The 23,576-nt window shown below is 45.1% G+C and overlaps 1 protein-coding gene across 1 annotated transcript in view; it reads left to right on the plus strand.

The window, feature by feature from the left end:
• The first annotated feature begins 2,594 nt into the window (after positions 1 to 2,594).
• FSTL4 (follistatin like 4) overlaps positions 2,595 to 23,576 on the plus strand; it is a 239,830-nt gene continuing 218,848 nt past the window's right edge. The window contains exons 1-3 of the mRNA XM_049829813.1: positions 2,595 to 2,646; positions 8,518 to 8,653; positions 22,231 to 22,264. Of these exons, the coding sequence (XP_049685770.1) occupies positions 8,528 to 8,653; positions 22,231 to 22,264 (160 nt within the window). The 5' untranslated portion in view covers positions 2,595 to 2,646; positions 8,518 to 8,527. The remainder of the gene's footprint in view (positions 2,647 to 8,517; positions 8,654 to 22,230; positions 22,265 to 23,576) is intronic.

Genomic DNA, 23,576 nt, shown 5'->3' on the forward strand with positions numbered 1-23,576 from the left:
TGCCAGCTCGCTCTGGAGCAAGCAGCGGTTTATTTCTCCTGCTCTAGAAGAGAGCTGTTTGCGGGGGGGTGAACCAGCGCAGGGGGACAGCAGACTCCCCCCTCCCCAGCAAAGCTCCCACAGCATCCTTTCAAAAACGCCCCTTGGGATGCAGCCAGGATTCCACGGGGTTTTCAAAAGGTCTCAGGATAGATTGAAAGTGTTTGAAAAGGTGGGGGATGGAGCTGGCCGGAGGATGAGGGCGCGAGGAGGGGTGCCTGCCAGTGGCTTGTTATAAATCGTATTTTGAAAAGGTTGGGAAAACTTCAAAAGATTTTGAACCACAATATCAGAGAATTGCATAGGACCCAAGCGTGCAAGAGAAGACACTGAAAATGACTGTTGGTACCTCACCGTGCCAGCGGCGGGACAGAGAAATCTGGGCATCCTGAGATACCTGGGCTAGGAACACGGTCATGTTCGGCACCCGAAAATTGGTGGAAGAGCAGGCGGACGCTTTACGTGAGCCGAATTGCCCACCGCACCCGCCACGCAGGGTAGATCCGCTCCTTATCCAGCCGTCGAGATGCTCGGGTTCAGGCATGGAAAGAGCAGGGACCAGCAGGGGGTGGGGGACACCCGGCGGCCCCTCGCTGGGGGTCGGGGACGGCGTCCGCTTCACGTCTTACGGCACCGCCACGCCACGCTCGCCCGTCCGCCGCGGCTACCGGGGTCACGCAGAAACACGGGGGCTCCGGCCGTGTTTAAAACCCCATCGGATGATGTAAAAATGAGCAAAATGCGCCTACTGCCTCAAAGGCGTGGTGGCAAGGATCACCCCGGCAAGCTGTTGGTGGTGAAGAACCGCGATTGCCACCCTCCTCCGTGTCCTCCAGTGCGTGCGGATATAAATAAATAGGGGCTGCGCGGGTACTTCAGATGTCTGCTAATGGATCTCGCGTTTATGTCCGTCTTTAAGAGATACGGAGAGATTACTAAATACTTCAAATTGACAGCACAGACGTATTTTCATAGAATGATGTTGGTGAGCGGGAAGGCTTTTCTTGCTTCCCTTCAGGAAATGGGGAAGAGTTGTCTCCACTGCTATTATTCCTGATTTTTTTTTTTCCCCTCAGGAAAGAGAAGAAGATCTCACTACAGATAATGTATTTGTTTCTGATTAGATTTCAGCTTTATTTTTTAAAAACCCCAGACCTCTTAAACCTATAGGCCAACTGCGAAATAGGCACTCATTTCTTCTTTTAGGATGCTCCGCAAAGACCTCCTTTATATTGCCCATGCACAATTCACAGTGGATACTCCTCGTTTTATTATATTTGTGATTTCTTTTTTAATCCAAACCCGAAATCAGCAATTTCAGATCATTTCCTTCCCAGAGAAGGAAACCAGAAAAAAACCAAGAGTCCCTACAAGCCCTTGTGCACGGTTTGGGTAGAATAATCTCAATTTTTTTTGTAAACACTGAAAGTATTTCAGAGGTGCTGCATTTAACAGGCCGGAACTAAAGGTGTGAAAAATTCCGGAAAACCAACCTGTTTGATCACTTGGTATTTCCTGCAAAGAAAATAAAAAATAGCTTACTCCCATGAAATAGCCTCCTCTGCAACCTCGCGCCTAATTTTGTGGAATGACTTTTTTTAATGAGCAGATTTTCTTCCGGACTAGACCCATTTTCCAAGAGTAGCGTGTGTCTTTTTAACCATCTGAACTGGGGGGGGTCCCATCCTTTTCACGCTGAAGCCAATGACAAACCTAATTTCATTCAGCAGGGTCCAGTAGTAAGTTGCTTTGTAGGAAGAAACACAAAATTTGGCATGTTTTATCAGGTCTCTTAGGCCGCTCATCTCCTCCCGTTGTTAATTGTGGGCGTTACGTCGCCTTTGTGACGTGTCCAGTTTGCGCCCAACCCTCCTTGCAGCCTTCGAAGCCGAACACCTTAAATCCCCTTTGCTTCTGCAGTCCCGCTGTGCCTTCCTCTCCTGTAAACACCCAACCCCTTTTAAAAAATAAATGAGAAATGCCTTTATTGATTTTTTTTTTTTTTTTTTTTGTTTTGCGATGGTGAAGAGGGAGAATGAATGAATCTCAATGTTTGCCTTCCCGTATAACCACGGGGATGTGGAAACGGTGCGCTTCACCGAACAACCTGCTTCTATCTTGTGCCACGCAACCTCCTGCCCGGTTACCGAGTCCCACCGGGGAAAAAAACCGGTACAGCCCCCCCCCCCCCGCCCCGTTTTACATCCCAAGGGGGTCCACCGTCTCCTTTCGCCCCCCCCCAGACTCCCGCATGACCCCCCAGAGACTCTCGCTGCCACGGGGGGGGTCCCCCCGTGTTTCTGACCCACCAAAAGCTCCGTGTTTTTACGCCCCCCCCCCCCCCCCGGGCATCGCCCCCCGACGGGGCCTCCCCCCCCCCACCCCCGGCCCCGCGTGCCCCGAGGGGGCGGTCCCACCGTCCCCGCACAGGTGCCGGCGATTGGGTGGAATATGCAAATGCCGCGGTGACGTCAGGCGGCTCCGGCCCAGAGAGCTGAAATAGGGCCGGCCCGGCCCGCGCCGCGTACTCGGTCGTCGCCTTTCCCGTCCCGGTACCGCCGACCCCGGCCACCGTCCCCTTTCACCGACTCGTTCCGCTTCCCCAAGGTGAGTTGTGGCGGCGGAGCGCCCCCGTAGCGGGGGTGCGCGGCACCGCCCGCCCCCGGCCCGCGGGGTTCCGCTGCTCTTCGCTCCGCTTCCACCCCTCGCCCCGCCGTTGCCTCCAACCTCCTCCTCCGCCTCTGCGCGCCCGGCGCAGCGCTGCCCTTCCCGCCCGGGCCGAGGGGAGAGCGGCCGCCGGGGCCCCTCCGCTTCGCTCCGCGGGCGGTGCGCTCGGGGGCCGGGCAGCCTCCCGATGCCGCCGCCGCCGCCGCCCCACGCGGATTCCCCGTCCGCCCGTTGGGCGCGGTAACAGGTGGGCGGCCGCAGCGGGGTGGGGAGCGGGCGGTGGGACGGCTTTGGAGGGTGTCGCCCCTTCCCCAGCCCGAATTCCACAGCGTGGGGAGCAAGAGGTGGAGGTGTCGCCCGTGGGATGGACGCGGTTCTCTCCCCTCGGGAGCGGAGGGAGAGGAGCGGGTGGGGGAGAGGCAGCGGTTCTTCCCCCCCCCCCTCCCCAGCTCCCCGTGCCGAAGTTACGGGGTTGCCGCCGTCGGTGGGGCGCGGGGTCGGGCGGCGCGTCCCGCCGCGATCGCGAGTGGGGCCGGCGTTTTCCCTCCGCGGCCCCTAGGTGGCGCCGTGGTGCCGGCGGCCGTCCCCGCGGAGCGCCCCGTCGGGGCCCGCTGCCTGCCCGCTGCCAACGCAGCCCCCCCCCCCCCCCCCCCCCCCCCGGTAAGACCTTCAGCCTCCGGTGCCTCCGTCGACGGCCAGCGGCTTGAGTTTGTTAGCCAGCAAACAGAGTGATGATTTTTTTATTTTTTTATTTTTTTATTTTTTTATTTATGAGTGATACAGGGCTCCCTTCCCAACTTGTTTAAAATGCTTCTGCCCGGTGGGAATAAATGGCTTTCCGGTGGTGCTGAGCGCTGGGTGCCCGGCCGGAGGGTGATGGAGGGGATGGTACGGGATTTCTCTGAGCGTAACCTCGGAGCAAGCCTGTGATTGAAACGTAGCAAAGTGTCACGGAGGCAGCCTCGAAAACAAAGGTTAGATACCTGTGAGGTTTAGGAGCTGCTCGGCAGCCCTTCATCCCTGGTGGATTGATGTCCCCCAGATTTCTTCTGGGAGCATTGAAGTGTCTTGGAGAATTTAAGGATCAAACGAAATATTCTTAAGTATGCTTTTGCTCAGATGGAACCTCTGGTTTGTACTTAAACATTGTAGCTGGTTCCAATGAGTTCGTAATGCATCAAAACTTTAAGTATTTATCTGAGATGGTGCTGATAGCTGACTGAAATGGTTAGTTGGCTTCATTATGTCTCGTGGAAAGGTTATCTTAGAACGGATTTTCTCCTTAATTTTGTAGCGCTTGTAGTGCTCACTGAGAAATTATGGGCATCAAAATTATTTTGCAGGCCATAGAAATGCTGTTTAGATAAGGCTGAAGCAATTGGAGCAGTTGATGGCAGAGGAACTGAGGACCAGATTCTTATCTGGTGTTAATAGAGCCAATTTATAGAGAGGTAACGGTTTAGTCCGAGTGCTTTCCTTTTGCTATAGCAACAGTCATAACTTCAGGTAATTAAGTTCAACCTCTTTCTTTATAACGTGAAGCATGTTGGAAATCATTAAAAGCTATTTTGAACTCTTTAATTTCTCAATACTATAAAAAAAGCGCCACAATTTAAGTAGCCCTGAAAACAAAGCCAATAGCTGCTTTTGGAAAAGTCTTTAATCTTGTTACAGTCACCATAATTGAATTCTTAAAGCTTCTGTGTTGTGGAGGAAGAAACTGTGGGATCTCTGCAGCAATCTAGCTGTTTGACAGCTCGTATTCCACGTCACAGAAATGCTTTAAACAATCTGTGGCGTTCTCCACTCAGATGGCCAGTGTGACTAGTTCTCCTCCTTTTTCAAGGTGACCCTTTTTGCTTGAGCAGCTCTAAAACCTGTCCCCTAAAACCTGCGATTTTATCTTTGGCTTGCATCTGCTTGCTGTTATTCCTCTTCGTTCAGAGGCGTTGCACCAGTTTTCTTGCGAGTTGAGACCCTCCCTGGGTGTTGGTGTCTGCACAAACCCATCCGAGCTCAGGATGGGCGTTCTGCAGTTGCGGGTCCTACGACAGCACCTGCAGGGCTTGGCCACGGCGCGCTGTCCTGCCAGGCTGGGCACCGCTTGCGCAAGTGAGCCATCGTGTTCGAGCTTCTTCGCGTAATGGCGCGTGGCGTGGTCCTGCTGTGCTTGAGGTAGTATTTCTTGGTAAAGCAAGAGCAGCTGCAAGGAAGGCTGTAATGCTGTTCTAGCTCAGAGGCAGAAACTGCAACCTTTAGGTAAACTTCTAGGCTTTGCATAGTATCTTCTTTAAGATAAGAGCCAAAATTGCTTCGGAAGTAGTTCTGAAACCAAAGGAAATGTGTCACAACTGGGTGTGATGCTCAACTTTATTTACTTTAGTCTGGTTTAATTCTAGCATCTGCATTACAATTACTAATTTCTGCATTACACAGTAGATTAAAATCTGTCTCTCTGCTCACACGCATTGCCAAGAGCAGGTGTGTGATAGACTCCCCCCTCCACCCCCAGCTCTTGAGAGACTTCCAGTGTTCAGCCACAAATGTTCATTTATTTTTTTCTTTTGAGTACAACTGCTTGTTTTATGCAGACATTTCCGTATGCAAGCTTTGATTGACCTGGGTAGTGATGTCCATACAGGCTCACATCCTGCAAATCTGTCCCTCTTTCAAGTGAGGAAAGGAAATTGGTAGTAAAACTTGTCTGAGTTTACAGTGGTGGTCTGGATCATTTCAATCGATTTGAATTTTTCTCTTGACTTTGGGGCACTTTAGGCAGCAATCCGGTAGCTGTATTGCATGATGCAGCTGCAGACCAGATTCTGCAAGGAGCCTTCCACTTAGCTCAGGGTAAGGCGGTGCTGAGCTGTGGTTCAGGATGCCAAGTGACATGAAAATGCTGTACGATTTCAGAGTTAACCCTCACCTGATATTTATGGTGCATATTTGTTGCTTGGCTTAGGCTATTCAGATACATAATGTATATTAGTGTGTCCTCCTCGTACTATGAGTGAGAGCAATTAGTGTACTGTCAGTCCAGTATGCAATAAAACTGACTCTAGAGAAAGATGTTCTACAAATTCCATTTATAAAACAACCGGAGTTTCTAGCAGGTAGAGGCTGCCTTTTCACTTTCATCAGTGTTATGGGCATCCTAATCCAAACACCATCATGTTTTCGAGCAGTTAGTTATTTACTAAATACACATTAAACTAGCTAGCACCCTGTTTTGCTCTAGGATTGTAATTTCAAGCAGCACATGAGTCAGAGGTCTCTAGAACTGCAAAGTGAAATAGTTGTATTTGCTGAGATGGTATCAACTGAGCATACAAAATACCTCTATTAAAAATGTGAGAAACAGTATTGCTGTGCAAGAGCAATTCGTAATGTAACAATGTACTTTGTCGCTTATTGATATAGTGACTTTGGTTTATTAAACATTTATTTGTAGCCCCAGTAACATTACATCTGAGGTTTCTAATTGGAATTTAGAAAGCCTAATAAATTTTGATTTCATCCTGAGTGCTCTCAATCCAGGGTGTTTACATTAGTGCTGAGAAAAAGGAATGCCTGAACTCCGTGGGTGCGCGGTGTGCGGCGGCTGTAGGCTGCGCTCGTTCTGTTGATAGTGTGTCTTTGGGCACACAGAATACCTGAAACCGAGTCAGTGCTGGTGTAAATGGTCGTGGCTCCAAAATTAATAGCGATGCGCCAAGGCTTGGGTATACCCTGCAGCAAATACATGGCATGAAAACACTGTAAAATGAGTCTTGTCAAGACAAGGGATGTCACGGTGACTTAATTCAGCTAGGCTTAATTTTGCCATTAGCAGGTAACTTGCCTTGTTAATGTATATTGCTCAAACCAAGCAGCAGCCTGTCACTTGCATGCTATAGAAATGCCATCGCTTGCCTCATTAAGTGGTCATTATGTTTCGTTACGGGTCCGCGTTAGCATCCTCTGCAGCTGCCGTGAAAGGTCAACACTTCCCTCAGCTACCATGGAAATGGTACCACGCCTGAAGACTCCTTTGGTATTTTTATTGTGAAAAGTAATGACACAATCTGGTGTCCTGTTCCCCCAAAAGTTCAGATGAAGTACAGAGCTCTCCTGGCTGAGCTTCCAGGGCACCAGCGCAGGGTTATGCATGTATGAAACACATGGTAGTTCCATCTGACAACGCTTTGAGTAACTGCATTGGTTTTATTTCCAAATTAATTAAAAAAACCCAACCAAACCAAAACCAAACCACACACAAGACAAGGACTGCTGGTCAAAGAGGATGCAATCGTGGTGGAAATCCTTGCTTGCATCTTCCCAGTCCCCTGCAGCTGATGCGGGGCTGTGGTGGGGCACTGCCAGGGAGATGGTGCTGCTGTTGAGTAGGGCGGGTCTGGGAGGGATTGGAAATGTCTCTCTTTGGGACAGAGGCAAATGAGTGGAGAAGTTGCAGCCCCAGGTGGGGCTTACCAAAGCCCCATCCAGCCTTGAACACTTCCAGGGATGGGGCAGCCACAGCCTCTCTGGGCAGCCTGTCCCAGCGCCTCACCACCCTCACAGGGAAGAACTTCTTCCTTCCATCTGATCTAAATCTACCCTCTTTCAGTTTAAAGCCATTACCCCTTGTCCCATCACTACACGCTCTTGTACAAAGTCCCTCTCCAGCTTTCCCATAGGTCCCCTTTAGGCGCTGGCAGGCTGCCATAAGGTCTCCCCGGAGCCTTCTCTTCCCCAGGCTGAACAAACCCAAGTCTCTCAGCCTGTCCTCATAGCAGAGGTGCTCCAGCCCTCTGATTGTTTTTGTGGTCCTCCTCTGGACTTGCTCCAACAGGTCCATGGCCTTCTAATGTTGGGGCCCCAGAGCTGGACACAGTACTGCAGGTGGGGTCTTGAGAGGGGAGTAGAGGGGGAGGATCATCTCCCTCGATGTGATTTTGATGCGGCCCAGGGTACAGTTGGCTTTCTGGGCTGCAAACGTGCATTGGTGGGTCATGTTGAGCTTCTCATCAACCAACAACCCAAGTCCTTCTCCGCAGGGCTGCTCTCAATCCACTCATCGCCCAGCCTGTATTTGTGCTTGGGATTGCCCCAGCCCATGGGCAGGACCTTGTGCTTGGACTTTTTGAACTTCATGAGGTTCTCACAGGCTCACCTCTCAAGCCTGTCAAGGTCTCTCTGGATGGCATCTCTTCCCTTCAGTGTGCCAGTGGCACCACACAGCTTGGTGGTGTTGGCAAACTTGCTGAGGGTGCGCTCAATCCTACTGTCCGTGTTGCTGACAAAGGTGTTAAACAGCACCGGTCCCAATACCGACCCCGAATGTGGGTGTCTGGGGCTTTCCTGAAGATCTGCTGAGGGTGCAAGTGTGAGTTCCTGACTATGAGTGACCGTGTGCTGCTAGGGGTTCTGGAGATGGGATAAAGTCACCCTTTGGCTTCCACAGTACCATAATGTCATGTTTTGATGTGGTCTGCTTTTGGATGCAGTAGTTAGATTTCGAAATCCTAGGGTTCGAGTTCTGCAGGTGCTGTGTGAGAACAGACTGGGAACAGCAAGTCCTGTGGAGGATAGTTTTGGGGTAAATGTTTTGCGAAACTGCTATAATGTGGGAGTTCATTGCCAGTACGTTGATGGGTGCAAAACAGGAAAATCGATGTTTTGCTGCATGTGCTGTGGGAGTCTGCAAAGCTCCATCAACGCTGACCGAGTGTGGATGGGTGCCGTCAGCTGAAGCTTCCACCGTGTTCTTGAATCTGAGCTGGGTTTTGTTGTGAGATGATTGTTTGATGAGTGTTCTCTTGTTTTCAACAGACGTGAAACGATGAAATCAAGAAGCTTTTGGTTATCTCTCGTATTGCTTGGGGTTTTCCCATCTGTCACAAGGGGATGGATGGACGTGGACAGGAGCAGGAGGCTGTATTCGGATGTGGGGAGGTTGCATCAAGAGGTACTGTACACCAGCTGCTGCTGTGGCTGCAACTCTTGTCTTTTTATTTTTGTGCTGTGTTCAGGCTCCCCATACTGTGCAAACAGAAAACAAGTGAGGGCTTACCCATGTATATTTGTATTAAACACCTGCTGAGGAGGTCAGTGAAGAAACAGTGAAGCAGAAGCTCTTACACTTTTTGAGTATGCTGCCATTGTTCTGGGAGGGAAATTGTGCATCTGGCCATTGTGGAGGTGCTGTCTTTGCTCCAAGTTCTTTACAGCTGGGGCTGCTGGGACCAATGAAACTAAATTTAATAAGCAAACTTTGTCCTGGCTCTTCATTTGGGTCACTGGACCTTCAGGTGAAACCTGAAAAAATCCTTTTGCTGCATAAAAAAAGGAAAACTGAGCCATAGGTGGTTCTAAGAGAACCAGCAAAGTTACTGCCCAGAGCATTTCCCTCCTGACTTTCTGATGCTGAAACCCTGCAAAGTGCAAAGTAATCGGAGAGGGACCATGGGAGCATGGTGGCCGTAGCGAGGGATGGTGATCTTCATCCACCGGAGAGGACCCCTGCTGCTGGCTCGGTGGGGAGGTGGGACTCGTGGTGCATTAATGCAGGACGGTAATGCCCTCGTCAGCATTCAGCCCCTGGGCTTGTGGGAGTGGAGAAGCAACCGAACCTCTTTTGGGTGCTGGAGGTGACGGCATTGGCTTTCATCGCAGTGGATTAAGGTCCCCGTTCTGATCGGTGTCTGGTGCAGGCTGCCCCAGCAGGGACAGTGGCTTTCTGGACCAGAGCTCACCATGTGGCTTGCTGCACAATGTCTGAATCTGAGGCATGCGAATGAGGCCATAAAAATCTAGAAATGTGACTTTTGTGAAAAGAAAATGATGAATGCTGAAACAATTTCAGTTATTTAATTAGTTCCTGATTATCATAGGTTTGCTAAATGATTACTCAAATGTCTGAAAGTGGGAGATGGTGGGGGAGGCAAGGGAAGGGAAGACTGCTATTTTTCTAACTGCCATTGCCTAGAACACTTATGTACTGGCAGACACATTAGTCGCTGCCAGGCTAATGATGACCCCTTAATGGATTCATGCTGCATTTGGATCTTATATTTAAGCCTCACGATTTTGTTCTAGTTGGAGAATCCCATTTCTCCCAGTCGCGTCCCACCTACCAGTACCCACAGTTGTGTGCATTATTTCAATAAAGCAGTTTAAGCCAATTAAAAAGCTGCCTTTTGCTACTTAGCAGCACTCAGATCATTTCAGTGGAGTTGGAGATTCTGCAGTTGCAAGTTCTGTCTCAGGTGTACTTTTTCCTTGAGGTATCCATCCTCTGTTCTGTAAAAGTGAAGAAAAACATCTCCTCTCCACATGTCCACTGTTATTTTGTTGCTGTGTAGGCTCGAGTAGTACACTGGCACTCTCTTAAACAGGTTTTTGTATTGTCTCAGATCACTTTTGCTTTATTATTAAAAGTACTTAAATATTTTGCATGCTTTTGCATTTTAAAAAACCCCTCATTCTTCACTAATGCGTACTAGTGTGGTTTTTTTAAAAAGTGACTCTGAGGAACTAAATTCATTACTCAAATGATTTACTTTAACATAAATTGTAGAGCTATTATAGTACTTGAAAGACATTAATTCATTTGATCTTCCTTTAAAACCCATGAAGTTATTGTACCAATTACTTGATCTTGCTTGAGGTGAAAGGTTCTAAGCTAGAAATGTATTTGTTCAGATTTGCACAGAATTTAACAGGTGTGAATATTAAAATTTTTAATGTATGAAGAATGCAGTTAAAATAGCTTCAAGGGATGTAAGTTATAATGCAGATTTTTTTTAAAAAAGTAACTGTACAGAAGGCTTGTTCCACAAGAAATAGTGTTTATACAGTGTGGCACCAAACACCAAGATGAATCTGGAAGCCTTGAACATAGCTTTCAGGTCAGTGAAATTGAGATAACAGCTGTTTTCTCTTAGAAAGTGTTTATTTTGTCTTTCAGAACATAGTTTAGCCATAATACGTTTTTAATAGTAAAAATCACTTGGAATCCTTTTCCAGTGATATTGGGCTTTGTTCAGTTTGGAGCTCCTTATTCATGAGAAGGTTGTTAGTTACCAAATTCGTGGTTTCATTAATATGTAATTCCATTAACATGCATTTAAAACATTGAATCACAAATAGAAAAGCTCCTAGCAATTCACTGAAATTGCTTTAACAAATGTGTAAAGGGTTAATTTACAGGTCAAATAATTGGAAGTGTGCTCTGATCTAAAATTCCTATGAACTTCATCAAAGCAAATACTTGGGTATGGGTCACTGACCTTCACTAATGCTTGTTCTGATCTACATAGGAACAAGTTTACTGAATCAAAAACATTGCTTAATTTATGTTCAGATTGCTAAATCGATTTCTTCATGGTCTGTGGTAGAATTATTGCAGTTGTGCTTTGCATTTATAAAGGAAAAATAAGTCTTGAGGCCATAGACAGCAATATACAGCCCTTCTGCATGAGAAGTTAACTCTCTAACACGGCAATGGTGTAAGTTTTCTTGATGCTCAGCCTTCCACCTCTCAAATTTCTGGGATGTTCCTGAGAAGAGGTTTGTTTTCTGAAGTATTTTTGGTCCTGATTAGAATAGTTAGTAAACCTGTGCATGCAGTCTGAAATTCCATGGGTGTGGAATGAACTAAAATAGAAAACCTAATTAAAAAAAGGCAATGTTACTATTTAACTGAAAAGCTGCAACTTACCGGGTCCATATTAATTTTGGAGAATCCTGCTGTCACTTTTACATTGTGAAGCTTCTCATAGGCTGGTTCAGAGGGTGCTGGAAAGCTCTTGAAGCTTCTGGGTGCTGCACAGGGACTTCTGTGGAGCTAGAAGGTGCAGCTTCCCAAGGTTGAACCATCATGGCACTGAATCCTACTGAGTGGAATATATACCCCAATACCTAAATATATAGAGCTCACCACTCCGGGGTGATGTTTTTGGACAAGTTTTGCCTCTGCCTTCAGCAAGGCTGATTCCATGCTAAAGTTGGACATTTTAGAGGTGACCAGATTTCATGGGCAGCTCTGTGCTGGCTCAGAAGGGCTTTGAGTTGCCCATGAAGCACCAGGTGGTGTGATCTGGGGTCACCTCTCCTCTCTTGAAAGGAATTCTCAAACATGTAGCTCTGTGAGTCATTGCCAGCGGCAGTGGCTGTGAAGAGAGTTTCCAGCATAAGCATAGCAGAAAAGAGACATAAACAACCTGGATCCAAAATAAACCTGGAGTACAGATTTGAAGGTGAACTCGGCCAGGAGATTCGGATGGGAAGCCAGCAGTACTACTCCACTCAGTCTCTACAAGGTAATCCAAACTAGTAGCTCAGACTGATTTTTCAACCTACTGGGCTATTTTACAAGAGCATCTTATTAAATATTGAAAATTGACAGCTAGCTTTCCTTCTCCTGTTCCCTGCTTTCTGTGTGAGAGGCTGCTTTTCTGCATGTGCCGAAGCCAGGCTGGTTTTGCCGTGGTCCTCGGGGCAAGTTTCTCATCTCCTCTTCTCAACCTGTGGTGCAGCAGAGCAGCGCCGCAGGTCTTCATCAGCTCTTCCAGGAGTGGGTCTCCCATCTGCTGCAGGGAGCTCCTCAAACAGCGCTGCATCTCAGAAATTAAATTCTGTATTATGTTTGCTGGGGCACTGCTGGCAGGTAGCCTGAACAATATTGTCCTAGCTGGATAGTGTGAAAGTGGAGAGTAATCCTGTGTTGTGGTACGCGTATAGTTGTTTTGTGCTGAATTGTTACAGGAAATATTTGGATGTCGCTGATAGCTCCTGAGTGGTTACGGTACAGACTGGCAGGCGTCCTGCGGTCTGCTCTAGGCTACAGAACCAGAGCTGCTCTGTGGTTTTGTAGAAATAGTTAATTGCTTTCATTTGGCTTTCATGCAGTGCTCTATTTTTGCCACCCATCCTATTTAAAAAGCCTCCTGAGACACCAGAAACACGTGCACAGCACCCCACGCTCCTGCGGGGAGAAGAGCTCTGTCCCTGGAGAAGCTTCTCTAGCGCAGAGCTCGCAAGTGATGTTCCAGGTTCTCTTGCAGATCCAAGCGCTGGCACGTTTGCTTTTCCCTTCTCTGTGCTGCAAGATGTTCATTCCTCACTGATGAACCTTAACTGTCTGTTCCTGAAAGGAGTGGGGCACTGTTAGTGTGCTGTCACAGCCCAAATTAATATACCACTGCACAGTTGAAGGGTAAACTAGGCCAGCTGTGCCAATATTATTTCAGTTCCTTGATAATTTTTACCCATTATGTTTGTTACCTTATCTGGGTTATGCCTTGAATTATATCGCCAACCTCAAAGTATCCTGTGTAGTTATACTAGCTCTTGTTTTTATGCTAATGAATGTAGCAAACATGCTCATTTCTTTAAGGTATCATAACTTCCTTATTGGCATTTGGAAGGTATTGGCTGTACAGGATACCCTTTGTTTGACTTGTTCATTAGTTATTACTTGCATGACACCTGAACTGCTTAAAATCTAAGTAGTAAATGTCACCTTAAACTTCACCATGACGGCAAACAGCTGGGTCATACCAGCCTTTCAGCGCCATCCTGAACAGGATAAAGCATCCCTCTGGAGTCCACTCACAGCCTCAACTGCACTTGTCCAGGAGTATCAATTATTGCTGAAATTCCTAATTATCTTCGGATTCTTAAATATTGTTTCGCTTACTGCCGCAGCTGAAGACCATAGTTGGTTATTCCAGGCAGCAGGGGAGTCATGGGGATGATTTTGTGCTCCTTCCCCCAGCAAAGTCATGTTTCCTGATCTGACAGACTGCGAAAGGGGTGCTTTGGGAAGTAAGGTACAAAATTGCAAAGGCTTTTAATAAAAGCTTTTGCTTATAATTCAAATAGAGGCGTAGTTTCAGAACATGAGCTTGGAATGAGACAGGCACAAGGTATCAATTTTGCATGCAGTTGAAGATCTAATATCCTGGTATTTATTTTAAGAATTATTATTAGGAATGTATTCTCTGCCATATGTGTGCTCTTCCTGCTTGTAAGGCAGTTTGGAGAAAGGAAGGAAAGAATCAGATTTGAATTAAAATCTATACTGGGCTACAGCCTGCTCCTGTTTTAAACATTAATGAAAGTAAAGGGAGACAAGACTTAAATTTATTTTTGTATTACTTTGTTATATACTCATAAGCCACTCCTTGTTACCTGCATTTATGTGATATCTCTAACAAGCTGTAATTGCTGTTTGTAGACCATTCTAAATCTTAACTAGTATATTATCCCTGTGGAGATGAGAAGCTTTTGCTGAGTGCTGGTTATCAGAGTATCTGCAGTTCAAGATGCTGTGGAATATTTTCATAGTATTTGGATATACATGTTGGGGTCCTTCCTCTGTACCCCAAACCCCACTTTACCCCTTCCCAAGTACCCTGAGGGTTTAATAAATGCTGTATCTTATGGGATGCTATTATGCTTGAAGTACTAGAAAATTTGAATGTTGGGTTATGTGGAACAAGGCAGGTACTGTATACTTGAATAGCAGCATAAAATTTGAAGAATTTTAGTTTACATAGATGGTTATGGTTTGATAGCGAGAGTGTCATGGATTGTCAGGATGCATCTATAGCACAACTTAAAGATGAAACCCTCTTGTATGCAGTCCCTTACAGAAACAAAACCCTGGTCCCTTTATTATTTTTTAAACTTCTGGCAAGATGCAGTGTGTGATACTTCTCGGTGGTCCTGCATTGCCCAGCCTGCTGGGGGCTATCACCTTCCAGCTGACAGCAACCAGGACCACCAGCTGCTGCAGGGATGCCCTCCCTGCAGTTGAAGTGGTGCCTTGGATACTAATGACCTTGAATTTCGGTGCTGTAGCTAGTGCTTGGATGCTGTCCCCCGGGGACCATGGGCTCAGGGTGGCCAGCTCTGTGCTGAGCTGTGGCACAAACTGACCGCAGGAATCAAACTTCAGGAAGTTTTTCTCATGTCACAGTTGAGCACCTGTGAAAAAAAAATCATACCTAGGTGCGGAAATGCTGGTATATTCCTGAAGCAGAGAATAAGACCAGAGTAAAACATCTTGCAAATAAAAAAAATCTAAGGCTATTTTAACTTGGCTGTGATGTGGCAGAGGGTTATACTTTCTGATACTCTGTTCAGAAGCTACTTAACCTCAAAAGACTAAATATTGACTATTTTTTTACCAAATGCAGCATATTCTCCCTTTAAAAAAAAGGCTGTAGCAGTGGTTTTTAAAGGAAGACAGTTCTTAAAGTACTTTCTACCATCAAGCAGGGGAATTCTTAGGGTTTTTTATATTAGGAAGGGTACATTTGCAAATTTGGGGTTTCTAAAACAGGCATCCCATGAGCTATGACAATGTGGAAATCTATGGAGCTATACCTGGGTTCCTCATCTGAAGTCTAGAAATAGTGGTGAGTAAAATCAGAGATGCAGCAATTATCTCAATTAGCTACCGTATGGGTGAGCAGATGATACTGTGTGATGTGAGACATCAGAGCTTCCCTCAATGTTTATACCAGACAGGACAAATCTAAATTGCCAGTGTCTGTACTGATAGCAAGCTTTCTCTAAATGGTAGTGCGTGATTTTTTTTTTTCCTCATGCCTGCTCAAAAAAATAAAGTGGATGTTCTCTGCCTCATTAACGTCTTTTTGAAAATATTCTGTGTTCATGGTTGTAAACAGAAAATCCTGATTGTCAAACTAAGCTGTGTATTAGTCATAACCACTGCAAATGCTAGAATTGGTATGCACAGTGTCTCACCTAGCCCTGTACTGGATGTCAGTGTAATTTTCTTGACCCCTCACTTGAGATAAGGAAGAGCATGCTCTGAAGAGGAAAAAAAATTAAAATCCCTGGGATGATAATCTATTAATAGCAGCAGCTGCTTCTTTATTAATTTGCTAAATGAGTCAGGGCTGTATATTTAGAAATTGTACAGCAGTTAGGCTGATCCTGAGAGCAGGTCCCTGGAGACTTGGTGTGTGCAGGGGTAACATCTAATTTAGTGATAGACCCAGCATGAGCCCAGCTGCATGTACTGAATTTGATTTATCCCCTTGCACAAGCACTGCAGTCTCATCCACAAGGTATCTGGTAAGAGGGTTGCTACAGTCCAGCAATACGGCCAACTTGTGGATCTGAAATGCGTTACCTGTTCTTCTGCATCTCTTCCATCTGCTGCATTAATTGTTTTTTTGTTTGTTTGTTTTTTTGGCAAAGTTCCCTATGTTACCCATTGCTTATCGTCATAAAAAAGGGACTCCTTTTGACTAAATCTACATCAGTGTTAAAGGGCAGGAGACTGAAAACACTGCAAGGTTATCCATCCTATGAATTGCTATACTTGAGGGCAGTTGGTACCTGGTTGGTGCCAAACTTGGTGGTACATGTTAAGCATCCTGCTTGTGGGATCAGCAGCTGCTAACAAAAACAGGATGGCAAATGCACAGCCATATACAAATCTCTGTAAATACTGGTCTGCAAATGGAGGAGATTGGGAAATAGAGAACTACAAAACAACACTGTGCTGTGAAGATTTGTACCTTAAAATGCTACGTTGAGCTATTGCTCAGTGATTCCTGCTTGTGATGTGCCTCTGTGCATGTCTGGATTATAAGCACTCATCCTCTGGTTTTAGTTAAAGGAAAACTAGGAACAAATAGCAAGAAGGAACTTGTCTTTCCTGATTTCAAGCCTAATTGTGACTGTTTAATTACTAACCTTGCAAAGCGTGCTCACTTTTTCTCTTCAGATTAGAATGCAGGCAAGTGCATGTGGCCTCATGTGGATGTGCAGGGACAAAAGGAAGAACAACTGTTACAGAAAAATCAGGAAACAATCTTTCTTCCCCTCCCTGTTAGTAGCTTGTCTATGTGCATTGCATGTCACTTACAAACCAAGTATAAAGTACCGTGAGGCTACTGTAATTTGTAACAGTACTAGACTCTGCATGCATTTCAGAGCAGTATTTTGGGGCAGGGAGCCTTGTCCCATGCTCCATCTCTTGTTGTGCCTGGTCTGCAGCCCCATGGGGCAGCACTGGGGCTGTCCTGCGAGTGCCTCGTGGGCAGGAACGTCCAGCACAACTACATCCAGCCCTGAACTGGGGAATCGTGTATGGCAAAGCATGTGTGGTTGTGACTGTTGTCAAACCATGGGCTATTTTAGTAGTGGATTGGAATATTTTTATTTAAGACTGCTAAGGGCATGTATTATACATACACCTTGATGTATAGTCCATGGTTGTAGGATCTAGGTTAACAGACTGCTTTTCATCATGCGCAGCTTGTAGTGATGTGACTTTATGCATGCATCAAGCAGTTATAAATTCTAGATACCTAAGGACACTTTTTTAACCTGCTTTAGGTGGTCAGCATTGCCTGCCTAAAGGCTGGACTGTGTCATTTTTCTAGAGTTGAGGAGAACCTCAAGAGCAGTTTGTTTGTGTGTCTGCATCTTGTCCCCAGGCCCATGGGTGTTTTAAAGCTTTAGGGAAGCTCTGCTTCATACTGTGCTTCCTGCAGACAGATCTGGGTTAGCTTTGTTTCTGAATGACCTCCCCTTGCTCATGCTGCAATAATAATTTTGTGTAGTTAGAGCATCCACACGACTGTTCTGCTCTGCCTGCTCATTTCTTGGCTGGAGAGAGTATGTGGATGTTATTAATGGTGATTGCCCCTGAGGTGTGGGAATTGGGTTTCTACATGACAAACAGTCCCCACAGTTTGGTACAGCAATTTCTTGGGCTCCACAGATCACTCTTTTCTAATAAGAAATTAGCCCTTCACTGTGTTGGTCTTGCCTGTAGTTACAGAGCTAAGAGGAACATGCACATGGTCCTTCCTTGCCCCAGTTTACTTGAATGCAGCTCTAAAAAGCAAAAATGATCAACTGCTGGTTAGCATTGGTGAAGGAAAGCTAAGCTGAAGTGATCTTAATGGAGAAATTGGTATTCTTAGTGTAGTGGTGGTGGTTCTACATTTCCTGGGCTTCACTTGTTAAAGATGTTCAGAAGCAGCACCCCAAAGGCTGCACACCAAGACACCGAACGGGGCTGTCCAGCAAACTGGAATTTGCTCAGCCACAGGAGAGTTGAAGCCAGATCTGCTGTTATCCAAGAGTGCAGAAAACCCATGAATTCAGTGGAGACAGAAATAAAAGACAATATTTGAGAAAGAAAACCTTTGACTGTGCAGTGTTTTGTGGAAATTGGAGCCTGAGCTAGGAAGGTGCAGTGCTCTCCCTGCCAACAGCATGATGCCCTCCTTCTCCAGCAGAGTCAGGAGACGAGGGGCCTCCTGCTTCAGGAGCAGAAGCTTATGTAGCCTGCTCTCCCTGCAACAGGGATTTACAGGGAGAAGATAGCATTGCCGTGTATAGTGCACAGTATGTTCTTTGTTGATGTATAGGACAGATGTAGATATGTTTTTATACAGAGGTGTTTAAAGGTTTCATTTATACTGATGCCAAACAACCTGAAAGTGGTTTTGCTGCTTGGATCCATCACTAATGTCTGTCAGTAACTGTTTGCAGCACATTGGCAACCAAGCACTGTACTATATTGTGTATTCCCTCTGTGTAGCTGTATTTTAACTCTGCACAATGAAGTTTTCCCCTGCCCTCCCACCCCATGTTTGTTCTGAATGAAATCTGATTCTTCATTCCAGAAGTGCTCTGCTCATCCATGGGCCCATGATTCAGCATTAATCAGGAGTCTATAACACAAACCGGCTATTATGTCTTGGCAGGACATCTAGATGCTGTCTTCTGAAAGGCTGGCGTTCCCTTTTTGTAAGAGCAGAAAAGGGCTTTGTGCAGAACAGTTGTTAAATTGCGTAAGGTTCACGCAGGTGTTTGATGTGCAATGCACGGCACGTACGGGGGAGTGAAGCTGTGTGACAGCAGGTAGTGAACTGTATTTCTGATTTTGATTTTTATTTTTGTCCCTCCTAATCCAGGTAGGATTAGTAATCGTAATTGATGACACTGTATTTGCTGTCATGCATTGACACTGGGTTGGTCTTTTGGAGACGCATTTTTTCAGTAACTACATGTCTGGTGAAAAGCAATACTGAAGCAAACATACTACATTGATTTCCATGTAACAATGATTAGGCACTTCAGATACAGAACCGAAGGACCTTTTATTCTGCATTCAATTAACTAACATTAAAAAGGAGGAAAATAGGTGCTAAAAGCAAACCTTGACAAATAAAACTGTTGCCTTGCATTAATGAAATGCATTAAAATGGTATTCCTGAAGTAGCTTTATAGAAGGAATGAGAAATCTGAAACAAATTTTTCCCTTCAAAGCGTATGATTTATGCTCTGATAAAATTAGATTTTTAGTTAAAGGAATTTGCAGTCATTAAATGGTGCCCATGAAATAAGTCTCATCTATAACCATCTGCTTTATGGCTTCTGCAGAAAAGTATTCCTCAGGCAATGCATCCGAGAACTTTAGTGTCATTTTTATCAAAATAGTTTGATTCTCTACTAGTAACACTATTAAAACCTCTGTGTGATTTTTTTTTTCTTACTTCAGAGCAGTATCTTATACTTCAAAGAAAGGGCGACTATTCCTTTTTGTGAAGAGATTGCCCAAGTCATAGCGTGCGGCACAGTGCTGTGCCTGTGGCCAGAATTGCTGGTAATGTCTCTTAGTGGTATATTAGGTCACTAATAGAAAGGTCTTATGTTCAACATGCCCTCAAGGAGAAAAATTAGCATCGTTTCTTCTTTTCTGTGCTACGGGAGAGAGAAATTATTTGGGTGAGGCAAACTAAGAAAAATGAGCCCTTGCCATAGCTTCACTTAACTGTGGTTTCTATCCCTCTAGTTGTGTTTCTACCTGGAGCTTATGCCTTTTTGTGGCTGCTCTTCAAGCCCTGCCATGGTTGCCAGGTATTTTTCCCATTTCCCATTTTTCTGCGCGCTCTCCTGAAGTGTTGAGCGTTCTCAATGCCATTGGTCTTTTCTCCATGGAAGGGGATATTTTGTGGGGGAAGATGACAACATTTTGCTGGTATTCTCCCAGGTAATGAGAAGTCATGTCTTGCAGCCTGATCTCACATTCTCCCATTGCATTTCTAACAAGCTTTTCCTCTGAATCCTGCATCTGGTTTTTGGGGTAGTTTGCATTCATTAGAGCTTATAATTATAAGGGGAACAGACTAAAAGAAGAGAAACTTTGAAGACCATCCTTTGTTTTTCGTGATGTCTATGCAGTTCCTTTCATGGAAATACCAAAAGGGTATTTAATACAAGTGAGCTGACACTTGAATTTTTTATAGAGTGTGATTGTCTTTTTTCTTTTGATCAATGTAATAGTTGTAATTAGTTTTAGTGTTTCTAAGCTTTTGAACTGCAGAGAATTCAAACAGCTTGTTAAAGTGAGGGACTCCAGGGGAACTTTAAAAGTACTCTTCCCTTTTGCATATATTACATGTACACGGGCTTAATGATAGCAGGCTGTATCTGAATTTTTATCCTGTGCCCCACCTCTCAAACTAATATTTTGAAAAGCCCTGAGAGGTCCCTGGAGTATAACTGTCTACACAGCTCAGAGCTTTGCTACCTAAAGAGGATAAATGCTTTGAAGTCTGTACTAATCCTGAATACCATTTTATATATTTCTCAAGATCACTGAGGTAGCATCCTACGGGGAATAATGACTTAGTATTTTTATACGCAAATACCCGTTTTCTGTTTATCCCCCTCAATTGACTTGGAGGGTGTCACGAAGACGGCTTCTGATCCTTCTCGGTTTTGGGGAAAGCTTTGTTTTTGAGAAAGACAGCTTGCCGGCCACTGGTAGGAAAGAGAAGCAGCATCTGTTGCCTACACAGCTGCTGACAGCGGACAAAGTATAAACCGTCACCAGGTTTGAGTGGAGCTGGGCCAGGAAACGGGCGATGGCGCTTGGTCGCTTGGGCCTGAGGAACGCGGGGCCGGGGCAGGCCGAGGCCTCGCGGGGGTCCTGTGAGGGGCCGGGGGCAGAAAGGAGCGGTTTTGGTAGGCAGTAAATGAACAGCTACAACGCTGTAGTGTGCGGTGTGTGTGTGTAATAGTACGTCCTTGAATAAAATACCTCCTTCTAAATTACTTGATGCTGTCTGACGTGCTTGGGTGAGGGAGGCGAGGCCTTCAGGAGTTAGCTGAGCAGGTTGTTACTTCCATAAGCTGATTTTTTTTCCTTCTGTTTTTCTATCTTCTTTCACTTTGAAAAGCTCTGTATTTTTTTTATTGTGTGCTCCAGTGGCAGCTTTCTGTATTTTCAATTACTCTGTGGCAGGGCGCTCCGTACCGCAGAAGGGGACTGTGGATATATTTCATTAGAAGCGTAGCACTATACTTCTCTTTGTCTAAACATGGTCTGCAGGGAGGTACTTAATTTTTTTTAAAAAAGTGAAAAAGTACAAATAAAACTATAATAAGCATCAGGTGGGCCAGAAAGCTCAGATGTCTGGGGAGGCCATGTGTTATTTTCCTATCAAAAGGAGGAAAACAAACCTTTTTGTTATTTCATTCTCTGATAAACAAACATCTGAGAACAGCAAGCACTAAAGGAATGAAATGGGGTTAAACAAGCACTTCCACAAGAGTAAAAACCTGCTTTAGGAGCTTCTGGCAGGGGTCTGGAGAGCTTGCTCCTCTTCCCTGTGTCTAGTGGAGACGGTGCTGGGACCTGATGGCACTTTTGGGTCCCGGGTTTAAGTTTACATTCAGTGGGGTTAATTCTCCATCATCCATGAGTGGGCTTTGTCCAGGTCAACATGACTCCAGGCAAGATGGTCTTTTAGAGTCCTCCGTGATTCCACTGTTTTTATTACCGGTTGCAAGAAGTAACTTGAATGATGGAAATAAGTATTTGTAATTAACCCATAAATAATGTTACTGCTTGGAGTTAAATATTTATTCCTCTGGAGACGTGCCGTTAGTAAAAGTAGATAGTGTTGTCTGGGAATGCAATACCCCTTCAGACTTTATGCAATCTTTAAAAGACATTTCTTTATTAGAGATGGTAGTGATGCTTTGCAAGAAATAGGGCAAATGATGTAGGTGTGCAAAGATTGAAACGAGCCCTCGGCTCTAAGCATGAGTAGTCCGGTTGCTTTGAAATTATGCAGGTATTTGAACAAGTCTCTGCTAAAAATACCTGTAATGGCTCCTCCCTCCTTAACCCTAAATCCTTGGTATAGTAATAATAACCCTCCTAGCTGCTCCCTTTTAACATCAATAGAGAAAAAAAATCCTTTTTAAAGAAAGATATTGTGCTCTACAATGTAACTTACCACAGAATGATGAATCACTTTAGGTGATATATTGATCCATTAAATATCTGTGGACTAACTGAAATATATGCTTGTAGTTACTCCTCAGTTATTGTGTAGAGCTTCATAGATGCTTCTCTGGGACAATGACTAATGTTTTTAGGGGTTTCTGTTCATGCTGCCTTTGAACAATTCTTGTATTTAAAAAAAGAAAAAAAAACCCAAACACAAAAAATTCTCTTTTTCCTTATAGGACTCCAGAAGGTTTGAAGTTACAAGAAGAAAAGGTAGGAAAAAAAATACAGTTTTCTTTCAATGTGTGTGTTGGTGTTGAGTATTTTTGCAGTAACTTTTTAACACAAACATGAGTTTACACACTTGAAAGAGTGTATTGCTGTAGGATTTCAAAGAGACTGCCTCCTAATGCTCACCTGACAGTCTTCAGTGTCACAAATTGTAGATTTTTTTTTTTCATTGAAAAGGTGCTCTTTCAGCACAGAACTGCATGGTGGTATTGGGGATGCAAGTCAGGATTTGTTGGGTGCTGGCAGAGGATCTAAACTCTGACCTTGGAGCATTTTAAGGAGAAAAAGGTCCAGACAAGGCTTTCTGTGCATCACATCAGCACACTGCAAATCCACCCAAAGGTGCAGCAGTGTTAAATGTGAGTCATGCCGGTGCCCTGAGCTCAGTTCCTGCTCCTGTAAACTCTTTTGCATTAGTAACTAATTGGCTGCCTCTGTGAGTGGCTCTTTGATGGTTCCTGGCAGCTGGGTGAGAATCGGCCATCAAAGAGCTCATTCTGGTTATCATTAATTTTGATTTTGTTTAGCAGATGTTTTCCGGATCAGGCAGTTGCTTGCCTCATCTGTTTCAGTAGAACGTGAAGCGGGTGGCACTCTCCTGTTCAACAGATCAATGCATTCCTCTGTTCTCTTCCAGCAGCTTCTTTAATTGCTTCAGGCATCCAGTATATTGGGAAGAGGTTGTAACTACCACTGTTTTACTGCATAAATGAAAAAGGTCGGGTCCAAGGGTAACTTGTCATCAGGGCAAATAATGTCCTTTTGGGTTTTTTTGTGGTTGTTTTTTTTCTGGTGTTTTTGTTGGTGTGTTTTGGTTTTTTTGCTTTGAGGCTGCAGTGGCAGAGAGGCTTGAATAAATAAATTAAATATATGGCTGTTGCTAAAAGTGAAATCTGTTTACCTCAGGTTTCCAGCCTATGTGTGTTTGGTCAAATTTCTGCTGCTCTTTGTGAAGAAATCCAGTTTTAGACTTCCCTTGATCTCAGACTGAGGAGGGCTCTTAGGTGGTTCAAGGCTGCTTTGAGATGCAGAAGAACGTCTTGGCATCCTGGATGTGGAAACATTTCAGTCATGCTCTAGCTATAGAGTTTGTGGTGCAATTCATTATAGACATGGAAACTGAATCCAGTCTTGTGAAAATGGACTTAATGAATAAAATATTGTGGAAGTACCCCTAGTCTTGTTTCAGATATGATTTGGGTTTTTGTCCAAAGTTTACTTGATTTGTCCAATGTTTACTTCCCAGTGAAAGTAACCAACGACTACACACCTTAAATATAGCAATTTTTGAAAG

This window comes from Accipiter gentilis, chromosome 26 (genome assembly GCF_929443795.1).
Source record: "Accipiter gentilis chromosome 26, bAccGen1.1, whole genome shotgun sequence".
NCBI lineage: Eukaryota > Metazoa > Chordata > Aves > Accipitriformes > Accipitridae > Astur > Astur gentilis.